The sequence below is a fragment of the Poecilia mexicana genome, unplaced genomic scaffold, assembly GCF_051168715.1.
Source record: "Poecilia mexicana isolate PSO_F unplaced genomic scaffold, ASM5116871v1 scaffold_2, whole genome shotgun sequence".
NCBI classification, from domain to species: domain Eukaryota; kingdom Metazoa; phylum Chordata; class Actinopteri; order Cyprinodontiformes; family Poeciliidae; genus Poecilia; species Poecilia mexicana.
Genome location: NW_028263371.1, coordinates 47,610,798 through 47,627,083, shown reverse-complemented (window position 1 = coordinate 47,627,083; position 16,286 = coordinate 47,610,798). Strand labels below are relative to the sequence as shown.

The window sequence follows — 16,286 nt, the reverse complement described above, 5'->3', positions numbered from 1 at the left end:
AAACACTGCATACACTGAGCAAATAAGCTTTTTTAATTTCCAATTAGAGCATCATTCGACTTTAACAGCATCTTCAGAAAACAAAAATAAAAAAATAGATAAAAGCTGGAATAGGTTAAAAAAAGCTACTTCACCGCATGCAGAAAATAACCCAGATTATGTATAAATTCAGACTGCATGACACTGTAGTGACGTATCAGGAGTTGATGACTGGTGCTTCAAATAATCACTTGACTCAGATTACAGCATTCATCTTTAACTTGAGTCTTTAAAAGTGCAGCTCTGAGAAAAAGTGCTTGACTATTTGACATTGAAGTTTAAGGCTTACAACATCAAGAGTGATGAACACCTGAAACGCCGAGTCGGATCCAGTTTGCACATCCCTGCGTCCCGATCACGCCTGGTCGTTCATCTGTTCATTGTTTTGATATGATCTGCAGGAGAAAAGGGGAAAAATGGCTGAACTTCAGTCTAATTGATCTACTGACGGCTTGGGTTCACAAACAAACTAATTGATCTACTTGTTCATTAACTTTCTCTACTTTCTCTTTGTGCCTCAACCCATGTATTGAGGCCTTGGTCCTCGTGGCGGTGGTCACAGGTTCGATTCCTGGCCTGGTGACATTTGCTGCGTGTTTTCCCCCTCTCTTATTGCCCTCTTAACCAAATTAATTAACCAAAGTAAGTAATTAACCAAATTACACACAGGACTGTTTATGAATTAAGAGACTTTAAATTTACACTAAAATGCAGAGCATCTGAGTAAATAGGGTTGAACACAAATGCACACAACATTTAGTAAAAACAACATAAAACATTTTCACAAATACGTTTCTACTTGCACAAATATGCACAACTTTGTCTCTCACATAAAATCCCCGCGAAACATATTGAAGTTTGTAGTATTAATCTGGTTACTATGTGATGTTTGATGTTGCAGCTGCATGTAACACAAAAGCTTTTGTGTTAAATAGCTAAAGTGGACTCAAACTACCTAACACAGACAGACACCTACAGAAATGTACATCACATTGACGAGCTTTAGCTCTTGGGTACTTACTGTGCAATTTGATCTGAGTTTAAATGAAATAACAACAAAAAGAACAACTTATTGCCAGTTAGTTAAAGGGCTAAATGACAGACAGACTGTTCTGGCATTTCAGTTCTGAAACCAATTTTCTCCATTATCCCTGCATGATGATAAAAAAGGAGAATTACCTTGCAGCCAGTCCAGCCCTTCCTGCAAGCCTTCTCCTTTGATAGCATTGCTGGCACTGAAAAATAAAATGTGTAGCGGTTAAGTCGTTTATGGAGCATTCCCTTTCTCCAGCCTTTTTTTCTTGGACCCTGACTGTTTAAAGCTGTCCAGCTCTTAATCCATTCGGCCTCCACCTGTCTAATGAGTAAACAAGGAGGAGGAAAACACATGTATGCAAGAGAGCCAAGCTGCTGAATAACTCCATGTGGCTCAGTCTCTCTGCAATGTTTAACCACGAATGAAGCAAAACTGGAAAGTCTGTCCCTGATTATGAACAGCAAGTAAACACACTTTAGTTTCTGTGTTTATGGTGAGTAAGTTGGCTGCTTTCTCCTCCTTGTACAATAAAATTAACAATATAGCAGCTTTTCTGCTGATGACTCATCAAGCAGAGTAATTGATACTTTACCAGATGTGCCAGGGTTTGTCTTTGATGTTCTCCAAACACAACATTTGCGAGACCTTGACCGAAGACAGAGCGTCCCGCAGGTCTGTCTTGTTGGCGAAGAAGAGTACTGGGATCTTTTTGTTGCAGATATCTGGGAAGACAGATGTGAGGATAAGACACTAATTCCTCAATCACATTATTGTGCATCTGCAGCCGGAGGAAAATGACCCTCCAGCAATACCTTTGGACCAAATTTGAGAGAGCAATGAAACAATTTGATTGCCATCTACCTACTTTATTTCATCTTACACTATGCGAATGCTCTGTCATGCTGATGAAAATTTATCGTTTGAAAGCATCAGGGCAGATTTAGAAAATTACTTTTTTCATCCCCAACTGAAAAAAGTTGATACTTAAAAATAGAAAAGAAATGAAACAAAAATACAAATGTTGCAGCAAAGATCAGGTCCTCTATCCTGACACAGCGAGACGCTGTGAGTTTCAAAGACTTGATCCGCATGTAGATGAACTGTACAAAACAGAAACATCACAAAGATGCACCTTTTTCCAATGTCACATTTGTATTTTTAATGACAAGATGAGAACCAGCATCACAGCACTCAATAAAGATTTTTAATAATTAAAGTTGGAAATCAAAATTCCAAGTCTGACTTGATCACAAACCCTATAAAATAATTGAAAGCGAAACTAAATGCAGTTAATTTGTAATAATGGAAAAATACATCTCAATAGACAAGCTTGGATTAAATACACGTAAGCTTTTAGTTGTAAAATGTTCACATAGTGGCCATATTGGACACTTCTTAGACTAAAACTTCTATATTTATGAATTAGGTAAAAAAATAAATGTATACTTATTGTACCTTCATGGTTGAGGAGATTATCGAGCTCCTCCTTTGCCACAACCATTCTCAGTTTGTCGCTGCTGTCAATGACGAATATGATTGCGTTGCTTTCTCTATTAAAAAACAATCACCAGCATAATAATTGATAACTTGCATGTAGAATATGCGAACATCGTCTATTTTTGTGCCCTACTTGTAATAATGCTCCCACAGGCTTCTGTATCTGCTTTGGCCTGACATGTCAAAGACTGTGAAGGACAGGCTGCATGCGGAAAGAAAAGCAGCATGAGTGACGTAACATCAGCCAGATTCTGAAATACTGAAATGTTTTTGCGTTTTACCTCGAACTCTTGAACTTTTCAATGTTGAAGCCAATCGTTGGGACTATTTCTTGAGCCGCTGTCTACATGCACACACATTTGCACACACGCACAGACACATGCAGACACACAAATAAAGACAAGTAATAGCAAAAGTATGTCAACTATGAAACAAGGGGAGGTATGACGTGGGCTTTACCTGACTAACATGTTTCCACTCTTCTGACAATGGACCTAAATGATTTGGATGCTGAAAACGAATGATTGCAAAGAAATAATAATAATAGGCATCCAAATGTATACTTTAATGGATTTTAAGATAATTTATCAGCCAAGTAATTGTGTTTAGTCTCAAGAGGAGGCTGAAGAATGAAACCAACATCTCAGAACTTACATTAGATGGTTTGAGCTGGTTGATGATTGTCGTTTTGCCGCCGTTGTCCAGACCCAAGCACAAAACGTTGACTTCTTTCTTCCTTAGGCCAAGCCAGCCTGACAGTTTATCAAGCAGCCCCATTCCACTCGGCTTGATGCAACACCATGTAGATTTTCAACACATTACCCCATAGATGGCCCGATTCGATCAGGACCAGACGTGTTTGCAGATTTTCTCTAAAGCGAATGTTAATGATAAAACATAGGCTTCTCCAGCGCTCCTCCGCTCTCGCTGTGAATAGATGAGATGCTGCCTGGCCATCGCCAGCTTGTGGCAGGTAATCCTATTACGGTGAATTAAATCCAGTGAACCACCCGGTGGCCTGCTCGTGGAGTGTGGAGCTCTGCAGGCCCCCAATCCTGATGCATTTGATTTATTACACTGTAACACTCTGAAGGATCCCCCCCTTTAGCTGCTGGGGCCTGTTATAGAAACATGGCACCCAACAGAAGAAGATGCAGCTCTTTTGTTTCTTGCAACCACTGACTCACATGTTGATTAAAAGAATCACTCATTTTCGGACAAACGTAGGTCTGACGTGTCACTTTTTTTTTTTTTTACAGCAGCAAATATTAAACTTTTCCATGGGATGTTTGAAACATGCATGTCCAACAGCTTCATTTTTTGGCTGTTACTAAGTAACAATAACTTGCAAAAACAACAGTACCTCTGTAACCTTTTCACATTTTGTCAAGCTACAACCACAAACTTTGAGTTAGCTTTTGGGGATTTTATGTGAGAAAACACAAAGTAAAGCCTGACTTTGAGGTGGAAGGAAAAATAATCATGGTTTTCTCTTGGTTCACAGATAAAACCCTAAAATGCGTACATATTCAGCCTCTCTGCTTCTTTTAACAACCTGAAACATGGTGGTGGCAGCAACACGGTGTTGGACAACTTTCTTCAGCGGGGAAACTGGAAACAGTTAATGGGAAAATTCATGGAGCAAAATGCCAGAGAATTATATAAAAGCTTTTAGAGGATGCAGAAGACTTGAGAAATGGTTGAGATCAATAGATTTTAACGTGATGATCACATGATCATTTCTTTAAAATGAAGAATTTCAGTCATTGGATCTGAAATATTTGTAAAGACACAGCCAGAAAAAACGACAAATGTAATAAATATTTATCAATTTTCTTCCACTTCACATTACTTTATGTTGGTCTTCCACATAATTCTGATATTACTCTTTAGTACGGTGTCATAATGTGACAAAATTTCCTTGGTTTTGGTTTAAGCGCTATATATTCACTGGAAGATTTACTGAAACACGATTTTCCATCTTCTAAGTCGACTTTGACAAAAATATTTACCACCCTCTCACCTGGAAATACAACAAAATCCCCTGAGCAGCCAGCCACCAGAACCGTTCATCTTTATTTGCAAATAAATATCCGCTGTAACTGCCTCTTACAGTGTGCAAGATCTACAACATCTCTTTGGAAATGATAGAAAAATAAAATACAAGAATTATAATAAGTATACTTGTACTTTGTACAAAAGAACGTTCTAACATTGCTCAGCAGTAGAACATGCTAAACAAACAGCATCTGATAATCTCAGAAGTCATGTAGAGGGGTGAGCGTGTGTGTGTGTGTGTGTGTGTGTGTGCATGACCGACCTCGCTGTGACCCAAAAGGCACACATCTCCAGATCCAGTTGAGTTTAATCTGTGAGTTATAAAAGCTGCAGATAATTAATTTCATACGATTCAAAGAAAAACAAAACAAAACTAGGTCCTGTGACTGCACTTGTGAGCTTCTATAAAGTGTTTCTGGCTTGCATGGCTAACAGACTGTAAGGCATTCTGTGTGTGTTTGTGTGTTCCTGCTCATGCTAAAATGACACAAGATGAATTATGATGCTGCTGCTTATGTTGCGCGCCTCTCTTTCTCCTTGGCCAAACAATCGTAATATTAGTTATTCTCTGCCAACATATCTATTCCCACTTCATATCAGACTAAGCTTACTGCCACAATTGCTACAATCTTCACATGACCACAAAGTAAGCACAAGCATTTGTTTAAATCTACCAGAAATTGTCTCCGTCTCCTCCGTCCTCACAAGCCGAGTTAGTTGTAGAACTCAAATCAAAAGTGGGGAATTTTGTAGGTTTTTGGCTGTGTTTGAGTGTGTGTTGAGGCAAAACGACATGATGCGACAGGAAGAACCGTGTGAGTCCGTGTTAGCTCTCCAGATGAAGAAAAGCAACTGGAAATATCTAAATTCTGTTAACATTCATATAGTAAGACAGTGGAGTTTGTGGAGTTTTTCAGGCAATGTTTAACATTCACAATCAAAAGCGAAACAAAACCAAGTAAAGTTGATCACACGACTGTGTCTACACTGGTTGCTAAAAACCGTCAGACCTGCAGGGTGATTTTTCTGCAAGACATTAGGAACCGGTGGAAGTCTGTCGTTTCATGACTCATCTCCCACAGAGATGCTGAGGTGACTGCATAAGACTGTATTGCTGATTTAGATTTTTAAAAAAAATCTTTTAAATAAATAAAACATTTAAATAAGTTCCAGATTTACTAGGGCTTTCACATACACGACTGCACATATATTGATATTAGGTTATAATAATAATTAACTGTCTATACACTTTTAAACATTCAGTAAATCTCTATAACGTACTTTCCACTTCTTCCTTCAAGTATTAGTGTACCAGATTCTCTGGACATCAGGTAACTAAAACAATCGAAATAAACCTTTATATTAAATAATAAAACTCTAAACTAAAAAATACTGAGGTTATTTCTCTTTTCCAAAGGACAAAAACAGATAGATTGCACACCCGATAGCAGCTACATGAGCAAGAAAAAGAAAACAAAGTCCAAAGATTCGGTAGAGTACATTTGCAAATCTACATTTCTAGTATTGTTGCTCCACACACAAAAAGTACGGCTGTTGCAACAAGGCATTACATTCCCCTAAGTGAGGGCCTGGGCCAGTCTGTGGAGTCAATCAGGCTGGAGTAGTCTGGCAGAACCAGGTGTACGACGTGAGGGGTTTTCAGTAGAAAAAAAGTCCAAAGGGAAGAGTAGGAGACCAGGGAGATTTACGCTGGAATAGTCCTTTCAATGACGTCCTGCATGAGATGAGGACTCGACACTCAGGCACAGGCTGTAGACCGTCCCTTGGCTGGGTTAGACTTCACTTCCTCCTGTCTCGACTACCTGTCCGTCCCAGGCTGCAACAAAAACGGGCGTCCTCATACATGGAAGCCCTTCTCCTGTTCGTGCAGCAGCTGAAACTGAAGGGTCTGTATGCTGCTGATGATCCGCCTCTGGTGGCCGATCAGCTCCACTCCAATACGCCTCACATCTCTAGGCCAAGACGGGGAGAAACAAACAGAGAGACACTTCAACTATGATGGCATGTTTGTTTGGATTTATCTACAGCAGTTTTCCTAAACTTCTTCAGGCTTAGGACCATTTAACTCATCTAACAAACACTGATGGACCACCTAAAACATCATCTTAATACATACAACCGGAAATGAAAATATCAGTCTCTTAATAGACTTATTGTTTTCTTTCTTCAATCTAAGGAGAACCATACTCTGTACTCGGGGCGTTTTTGAGTTATTTACATATTCCAATCATGTCAAACACATGGAAATAAAAATGATACGTTGTACTACCAAGTGTTGTGAGTATTAATAACAATTTAGGGCTATTTGTAATTGGAAGCACAATAAAAGAAAAATAGACTTGAGTTGCTTTGGGAGAAACAAAAATCCTCTTCTGCACCATTAAATATAACAATGATGCACCCATTGTTTTCAATTGTATTTATCTGCTGTATTTAATTAATTTAATTTAATCATTTTTAATTAAATAACAATAATAGCCGCTGGCGTGTGAGCGGAGAATCACAAACAAGCAAAGCCCTAAAAGACAAGGAACAGTTCTTACTGCGACTTAAGTCTTACCGGAATAGAGCCGTTCAAAAGAATCGAAAAACATCAATACTCTCAGCTTGGGTTCCTCTAATCATATAATAGTCCTGTCTTTGTTTTCTTTTCACCAGTATCTCCAGTTTTTCTTTTAAGAAACTTATCCATTATTATTTTTAAACACAATTTTTCGGTAAGCTAGCTGGGTGCGTCGCACTTTGAGCTGACGTCAAGGCACATAAACGGTCGTTTTCCTGCAGTACCTAGGGGACCACTGGGGGGCGCCAACGGACCACAGTTTGAGAAAGACTGATCGACAGAACAATGTCAGCTGTTTAGCCTCATAAAAAGTAGTGCCAACTTCAAATACCCACAGAGGCTTGCAAAAGTACTCATACCGCATGAAGTGTCGAAGAGTAGGAGCTTCTAAAAGAGACTGTCTGTCCACATCAGTTCTCAAGTTCCACCAACACTCAATAAAATTTAGGTGTGGACTTTGACTGGGCCTTTCCAACACATAAATATGCTTTGATCTAAATCTGTCTATTGAAGCTCTGGTCATATATTAACTGTTGATGGGATATTAAAAGGTGAACCTCTGTCTTTGTCTCAGAATTATTCACACTAACAGGTTTTCTCTCTGGACTGCTCTATAGTTAGCTTCATCTCTCTTCCCATTAACTCTGAGCAGCTCAGCTGTCCCTTTTGGGGAAGAGCATCCCTCCATTTGTGCAGCTGATGTAGCATCACGCAGAGCAAAGGCCATGTCCCTTACAGAGCTCGTGGCAAACTTGTGAATTGACCTCCTTATGGCTTCCTTTTAACAACAATTTTCTGCTTGCTACTCTTCTGTAAAGGCCAGATTTGTGGAGTGCACAACTAGTTGTCCATCCATCCATTAACTAGGCTGATGCTTGTAGCGGCCATTCGGTGGGAGTCAGAGTACACCCTGGACAGGTTGCCAGTCCATCACAGGGCAACACAGAGACACACAAGCACACAGACCCCAGGTGTCCTGTTGACGTATTCTCCCATCTTTAATTGTGATTTCTGCAGCTCTCCCAGAGTTACCATGGGTCTCTTAACTGATTCTCTCAACGGTCACCTACTATACTTCCTTAAACTGGTTAGGATACAAAACATTTTTTTGTACAAAATCATTTTTAGGCATTAGGATTTTAATCAGCTACTTTGAGCTGTTTTAGAGCCTCTTGTCACTTTAAATCCAAATAAGCTGCTGCTGGAAACTCAATGTTTATACTCCCACGTGAAAATGGCTGCAGATAGATGTGCAATTATAAAACTGTACATCTTTGAAAAGCAGAAGTAGAGCCTCCTGCACAACCAACAAGAATGCGGCAATTAGTTTCTGGATGGTAAGTCAACAACAAAACACTTCTCTTTCCTAGCAGCCATTGTACATGCCAGAGTTCCGCTTGGGTTGCTAGGTGACGACTAGTTGGGCTTTGCTGGGGTTGCTAGGTGACGAGCTCCGCTTCGCTGAGGGGCAGTGCCTGCTGTTTGTGACTTAACAATTTAGAGGTTTCTACACTTGGTAGCCGTACTCTTTATTAGTCATTTAATTGCTCTGAGTTTTATTGCGGATTATCAGAGTTTATTATCCGAGTATCATTTTTTCTTCCACAGATAAATTACTTTCTATGGGTTCGTTGCACAATATCCCAATAAAAAAGTTCATGTTTGTTGTTTTAAGGTGACAAAATTTAAAAGATCTCAAGGGAAATCAACAATAAATCAACAGTTTGGCAAGGCAATATAAACCCCACTCAATAAGAGATTACCCAATACAGGTTTATTTACACAGAGCAAAAGCAGTCAGGGTATCCCCATCTGTGCTTTTGATTTTATGCTTTTCTTCCTGTCATTAGGTAAAGATTTTTTTTAAAGCACTTTGACTCACTCAATACTCATCCTCGCCACAGAATCCAATGTGTTGAAGCCTGCTGCCATAAAATTGCTTTTGTACTGAGTCATCTTTATAGAATCGAGCCAGTCGCCAACAGAGATGAACATTGGGTAATCCATGTCCTCCGCCGGGGATTCTGGTAGACTGATATGAGGAAAAAAAACCCAGAAGATTAGTTAATGTTAGATCATGCATGAATTCAGACCACAGATAGGAGAATGTGAAAACCAGCAGAAACGACACAAAGCTTTCTACCTGAAACCACAAATCCCCCCCTCATATTTTGCCCAGAGGGGAAAGTACTTTCAAAGATAGAAAAACCTTCCCTGAACACATCCTTTTAAAGTAAGCCGATTTCCTTTTAATGTTTCACCAGAACGTCTGCGGTTCTGTACCTCTGGAGGTCCTCTACCAGCGGCAGCAGGCTGCTGGGGTTACGAATTAGTTTATCCAGGAAGGAAACGATATCCACGAACTTCGGTCGATGATTCCTCTCTTTCTGCCAGCAGTGCAGCATCAGCTGGTGCAGGGCCACAGGGCAGCCCATCGGTGCCGGCAGCCGATAGCCCTCTTCAATGGACAGAATCACCTGGAGAAATAATTGGGTGTGATAAAAGGGTTAACGTGAGAAAAGGCCACTTTGTAAGAATTGACTTAGCTAAAGAAATCGATATGTTAGGTCGAAAAGTTGGAGTTCTCTCAGAGGGAGGTTTTTGTTTGGCTTCTGTACTCAGATCATGTTCTGGAGAACAGATTCTTCTGCTGCTTCACTCTTTCTGCAAGGCCCAAGGATGCTGCTTTCTATCTACTAATTATTTACAGCATTTTTACTCAATTTATGTTCAGTTTAATCTCTGACATAGCATTGACAAAGTATCAAATTAACGACTATTTATCAAGAAATCAGTCAAAGAGATTCATTCTTTACCTATCAAGGTTAAATCTTAAGAGGAATGAATTAAGAGATGGTTTTATTTGTATTTACATTAAGACTTATTCATGATCAATCAGGCAAATAACACACATTACATTAATTATTCCACAGTTTCTTTTCCATTCTTACTGCTCCAAACAAAGAGAAAATAGTTTTCTGAATAAGAAATTACCCCTAAAAGGAGAACCAGAGAGCCAAACATCAGCTGGAAGAAAAGGCTGTTTATTTTCTGGAACCAATCACGTTCTGTCACTTTCATCTCTCTGTCTCTTGACTGGATGGACTGTCAGCCTTTTGACTCCAGCAGCAGTTCTGTTTGACCCGGGGTCACGTTGAGAAAAAAGCCAGGCAGTTGTGCTATCTAACCCGGTTCTTTGATCATTCACTTTCTTTGAATTTTGAACAAAAATAATAACAGGATACAAAAGAAACTCGCTGGTCAAGGTGAAGCTGGTCTTAGATAAGGATAAAAGCAGCAGCATTTTTATCATTTCACTTTCAATATATATGTACTTTTTTCTTTTCTTTAAGTAAAAATGTGTGAAGTAAGACACATAAAAGAAAGAGAAAAGGATCAAATAAGTTTATACTTCTGCCTAACTTCTTTTCAAACAAATAGTTATTTAATCATAACCATGTGAATGTAAATGTTTTAAATAAATAAACCAAACTAAGCTTCCATGCATATCCAGAACACACTGATATATTCGGAAAGTAGGGCTGCAACTAGCGATTACTTTTCTAATTGATTAATCTATCAATTACCACTTACGATTAATATATTAATATGATCAAAAAACACTACATGCCACCGATTTTTCACTTAACCAGTTTAGCTTGCTATACATAATATTAGAAATGTTAAAATATTAAAATAGACAAATAGTCTAATTCCTATTGTATATAAGAAAATAAAGATTTTATTGACTAAAAAGCAATAACACAGCACTGATTTTAGTAAATCTGAACTGTGTGAAGACAACATTGTGCCAATTCAGGAGTTTTGGCTGAAATCTATTTACAAACAAAGGTGTTTCCATCTTTAAATGCAAAATGTACATATTTTTTGTACAGTTTTGGGTGAATTACTGCTCTGAATATTTAGTTCTTTCAGCAGTTGACGTTTTTTTTCGTTCTATATCCTGCAGTTAAAAATTAATTCATTACACATAAAACAACCACTTTTAATAACAGACAGCAAAGTCTGAAAAAAAAACAACTAATTTTGATTTGTTTTTATGGTTACAGTGAACAAAGAGATGCAAAGGCACTGAATTAAACATTTAAAAGTGTGTGAAAGATGTCTTTCCAGATTTATATTGGTGATTATATCTTCATTGTCCCTCGTTTTGTTGCTGTGCTCGAACTGCTCCATCAATCAATTCCCACATGTCCTTCTCAGCGTAAATCCTTGTATTATCACAGAAGATAACATGCTGTAACCTCCATATGTCATCTCTCAGATTCTCTACAAGGCAGTCGGCTATCTGCATGCATCTTCCAGCGGTGCAGCGATAAGTGGCTGACCAGGAGGAGATAGCGCTCGGCTGGTTTTGTGCCTTGGCTGGCCTTTTTGCCTTGGAAAGCACTTCTAAGCAATTCCCAAACAGCACAAATCCCTCCCAAACCCTGGGATCTCATGTGTGTGTATGCGGGGCATTTTCGTATAGACGTGCATGAGTCTGTGTGTAAAGGGTCAAAGGGATTAGGTTGGAGCTTTCACACTCAGCGGAGAGAAGGATGAATCTGCCTCCACCGTGGTCCCTCCAATCCCCGACCGCAGCCTGGGGATCAGTGGGTTTCTCAGCCACACTGATCCGCAGCTTTAAACTGGACGCTCTGAAGTCCTCGGAATCTCTGACCTCTACTGAACTTCCATTCTCTCTTCGTCATCTTTTTCTATCCTTTTGGATGTATTTCTGCTCCTAAACTCCTGCCACTTAGAGGTAGGTTTTTCATGTAAGCCAGCTGTTGCAGAGTAGCGTAAAGGGCAACAACTTTTATGTCTAAAAATGAAAAAGTCTTCATTTGAGCAATGCGTGCTCACAGAGGTCGGCAAAGATTGAAATGAACAAGGCATAACATCTCAAACAGGTTTTTATGGATTCCTCGTACACTGCTTTAAAATAAAGTGAGGATTATTAAACTTTAAACTCTAGTTACTTAAACGTGACCTGTTATGCTTCTTTGAACAGTTTAGGATAGGTCTGCTGGCCATACAAAATGTGTTCATTATATTTTTTATGCACAAAATCCTTCTTAGATGATTAGATTTTAGTTTAAGTTCTGCCTATTTTGAGCACCTTCTTCTTGTCACTTTAATCCAAATAAGCTGCTCCAATCACGCCCTCCCAACTCAAAGTTTACACTGACAGAACCCAACAACAATAAAACGAGTGGATTCTCAATGGTAAGTCCACAACAAAACACATGTTTTTTCCAAGCAGTAAAATCAGTTGACCAAACTAGAGTTCTGCTTGGGTTGCTAGGTAACAGGGTCAGGCCTGGCTGGGGTTGCTAGGCAACGGCGCAGTGCCTACTGAATGTGACTTAACAGTAAGGAGGTTTTTGAAATGGTTCATTTTCCAGGTTGCCAAAAAACACTAACCTATTGCCAAAAAGTGTCTGTGTCTTCAAACGCTAACGTTGTTTTTAAAAGCAGTTGAGACCCAAATGGAAACACAAAAATGCTGGTTTAATATTTGATCTTGCAAATTAAACACACACTATAAAAACAATGTAAATTGTTTCTTATGAACTTTTTAGCATCCAGGTTCTTGAGTATGGAACGCAATACTCACATCCTGATTGGACATCTCCCAGTACGGCCGCTCTCCGTAAGACATCACCTCCCACATGACTATGCCGTAACTCCACGCATCGCTGGCCGAGGAAAACTTTCTGTATGCAATGGCCTCTGGAGCCGTCCATCGGATCGGGATCTTACCCCCCTGTAGATAAAATCATAAGATAAAGAATAATATCATCATTTAATAATAATCACTTATAAGTAAGGGTGTGCCACACCAATCTGTGGGGTCTAAATATTTGGCATTTTTAATCAGGATTGATCTGATACCTGTTGCTGGTGAATTTTCTGTAATCATGTCAGCCATTAATGCATTTTAAACACAGACTGTTTGTGGAGAACAGTCTGTTCTTCACAAACAGTGCCAGCTTTGGCACTTTTTTCAGTTTTACCCAATAAATGTGACCTTTCCAAGATCAATTTAATCAATTTAACAATTTCAAAATGAAAGTCAAACTGAACAGGGCAAAACTTTTCATTTTTGACATTCAAAACAAAGTGCTTTGTCCAAAGGTTAGCAAACATGCTAATGTTAGCCTAAAAAAAGAAAAAAAATCAGCTAATTGCTGGAGACAGTCAATAACTTTTTCTTCTTTTTGTGTGGTTTTCATGTCAGGTAGGTTCCATATTAAAAAATGTATGATCTTTCCCCTCAGGTCTGATTACAAGAGTTTCTTTCATTTTATTGTAAAAAACAAAAAACAAAAAAAACCTTTGCGCCAGTGGCACAAGTTCTTGTTTTAGATAATCTCTCTTTAGCAGTTTTATTTGCAGCGTAAATATTCACATAATTAGTACTTTTACTAAATGTCCCTAAAAAAGATGACACAAACCAAAATGTACTAAATTATATAGATATTATTGCTACTTTGAGTTTGTCACTACAATGAATAATGATTTCCACTACACTTTTTCCTCCCAAATTCTACCGTCAAATATTCAGTTTAAATCTTCAGAGCATCTCAGCTATCCCAATTTTTGTTAATATTTGGAATCTTTGTGAAATGAATCCAACTAAATTTCAAGTGTTGTTTTTTTAACTGCATCTTCACAAGTTTCCCTTAAAAACAACTCACAGATAAACAGAAACACACCGATTAAAAATAAAACAAGGACAGGGCTTGAGCTTTAGTTTGAGAAGGATTTGAAATCCCACTTTAACATAGCCTCATTAAACACACAGGAATAAACTGCAAAGGTTTAAAAGATCCTGAATGGCTCTTTGGTAGCTGTGAGTCGTTCTAATGTTATTACCTGCAGTAAAGTTCTCACTTCTGAAGAACATTTACAGCAAAATTTTTCTCATGACATTTTATTTCCAAATCACTAGATATATTCCTTTTAAACCTTCACTTCAAAAGGTTGTTTCCACATCGGTGTGCACACCTAACTGTAGGATTCATGTTATTATTCCAAAGTGAAAAGGACTAAGCACAAAGGCTGGAAATTGAAAACTGAAACCTTTGAAATGGACCACATCCTGCGAGTTTTTAAAGCACACTCGGGCACAAATCAGGCCATTTAAAAATCCTAAACCAATCACTTTTGACACTGCTGTCCAAAAAGCTCCATATTCTGAAGATTTTGCTTTGGCCTGAGATTTTATCCTGTCTTTACCTTCGCCTTTCATTTCCCCTCTCTGGAGTTTAACCACTGACTTGTGGAACAGAGAGTTCAACTCTGAGCCATAAACACACCATTTCCTCCATACAAAAACCTCAATACAACCAGGAGACTGGAGTCAACACCAAGCTCTGGGACATATATAAAACACAATCTTTTCAGAAAAGGAGTCCTGGAAACCAACTTTTAAAGAATAAATGCCAACATGTGATCATCTTGTAGTGAAGGACGCATCACTTTGCTTCTTCTAACATTTGTCCTTCAGTGGAGTCATCATTTTGAATCTTACTTCATATTTCATCAAATTATGTCATATACAAAACTAGTAAAACTGGTCATACTACTTATGAAATGGTGAGAAGCTTTTCTGATTAAAAATACATTACATATCTATTTTCAAGTTCTTATACCTGTCAGCACTGAAAGGTAAATCCAGCTAAATAATGAGATCCTGATGTAATGGAAAACAAAACCAAATACACACTGCATTTAGAGGATTAACTCTAGCTTAAGGTGAAATCTGTTTTAGTTGGATTAAAACAGAAGTTATATCCCTGGAATAACCTGAAGACGAGAGTAAAATCCTCATTCACGATGTGAGTTGCTGCAATACGCAAACGTCTCATCGTGTTGCCTGTGTCTGGAGTCAGGCGTACCGTTGTGGTGTACGCAGCCTCCGGGTCGTCCTCCAGCACCCGGGACAGGCCGAAGTCTGACACTTTGCACACCAGATTGCTGTTGACCAGGATGTTTCTGGCTGCCAGGTCTCGGTGAACGTAGCCCATGTCTGACAGATACTTCATGCCCGCGGCGATGCCACGCAGCATGCCGACCAGCTGGATGACTGTGAAGTGACCATCGTGTTGCTGCCACACAAAACGGGAAACATTGAGAATTAACTAACATTTGGTTATGTTACAACAACAGACTTCAACGGGCTTTATTGGGATTTTAAGTAACGGTGCGCAACTCTGGAGTGGAAGAAAACAGAATACTTTTAAGGGTTTTTTCCACAAATAAATTTGTCTCTTGTTTATGTTTCTACCATGTTTGCGTCTTTGCAAGCATTTTGACACATTCTCCTTTGCTAAAAGGCTTGTAAGATTGAATGTAAATAATTTATGAGCACCACTTCTTAATTAAATTTATATCTAGACAGTGGCTGGGTTTTATTTAACTGAAAAATCCAGTTTATCAGTAAAAGCTGGATTTTAATTTTTTTTTTTTAAAGTCATACCTCTTCACTGATTTTATTCCCTTATGCTCTGATAAAAGAGGCTCCATTTAATATATTCAATGTGTCTGAATACAAATGCACATCACACTGCTTAGATTTCTAATTGTACCAATTTTTTGAAAATCATGTAGCAATTTTCTTCCGCTTCAAAATTCTGCACAGAAAATTCCAGCAAGACTCAAAGGCTTGTGTTTGCATCAAGACAAAATGTAGAACTAAAGTGTGCATGAGCAATTTTTCAATGGGATTTTTTTTTACACCAACAAAATGTGTTGGAAGAAAGAAAGTGGGATGTTCAGAATTATGTTAGCAATAAAATGACATGACAATATGCTCTCAGCAAATATGCTCCATTATTCATAAGTCATAAAAGTATCTGCATCTAAGGTATAACCATGATGCTGGCACGACGATAGGCCCACGGCACTAAAATATATTTATGGTTAAGGCCATGCTCATGAGGACATAATCATAACGGCGTAATATGTTGAACACTCACTCTAAGAAACGAGTCCAGCGACCCATTTTCCATGTACTCCACTACGATCATCACAGGCCTGCCTGCAAACACAAAACAACAC

General features: G+C 38.7%; 2 protein-coding genes across 4 annotated transcripts in view; both read right to left on the bottom strand.

The window, feature by feature from the left end:
* Positions 1 to 59: 59 nt before the first annotated feature.
* On the bottom strand, positions 60 to 3,554 carry LOC106903726 (ADP-ribosylation factor-like protein 6). Of its 2 annotated transcripts, XM_014967697.2 has the most exons (9): positions 3,227 to 3,554; positions 3,032 to 3,082; positions 2,854 to 2,915; positions 2,706 to 2,774; positions 2,531 to 2,625; positions 1,668 to 1,797; positions 1,219 to 1,274; positions 1,061 to 1,073; positions 60 to 434 (listed from the first exon to the last, which is right to left on the bottom strand). In XM_014967697.2, the coding sequence occupies exons 1-9, from the start codon at positions 3,347 to 3,349 to the stop codon at positions 395 to 397; spliced, it is 639 nt and encodes a 212-aa protein (XP_014823183.1). In that variant the 5' UTR covers positions 3,350 to 3,554; the 3' UTR covers positions 60 to 394. The 2 variants fall into 2 exon arrangements, with proteins under 2 accessions (XP_014823183.1, XP_014823182.1); XM_014967696.2 differs by lacking the exons at positions 60 to 434; positions 1,061 to 1,073 and having other exon boundaries at positions 1,160 to 1,274.
* Positions 3,555 to 4,629: 1,075 nt separating this feature from the next.
* The window catches only part of epha6 (eph receptor A6), a 200,166-nt gene continuing 188,509 nt past the window's right edge, over positions 4,630 to 16,286 (bottom strand). For both annotated transcript variants that reach the window (XM_088001921.1, XM_088001925.1), the window contains 6 exons: positions 16,205 to 16,266; positions 15,125 to 15,334; positions 12,838 to 12,987; positions 9,498 to 9,691; positions 9,097 to 9,246; positions 4,630 to 6,603 (listed from right to left, as the gene is read on the bottom strand). In XM_088001921.1, the coding sequence (XP_087858047.1) occupies positions 6,489 to 6,603; positions 9,097 to 9,246; positions 9,498 to 9,691; positions 12,838 to 12,987; positions 15,125 to 15,334; positions 16,205 to 16,266 (881 nt within the window). In that variant the 3' untranslated portion in view covers positions 4,630 to 6,488. The remainder of the gene's footprint in view (positions 6,604 to 9,096; positions 9,247 to 9,497; positions 9,692 to 12,837; positions 12,988 to 15,124; positions 15,335 to 16,204; positions 16,267 to 16,286) is intronic.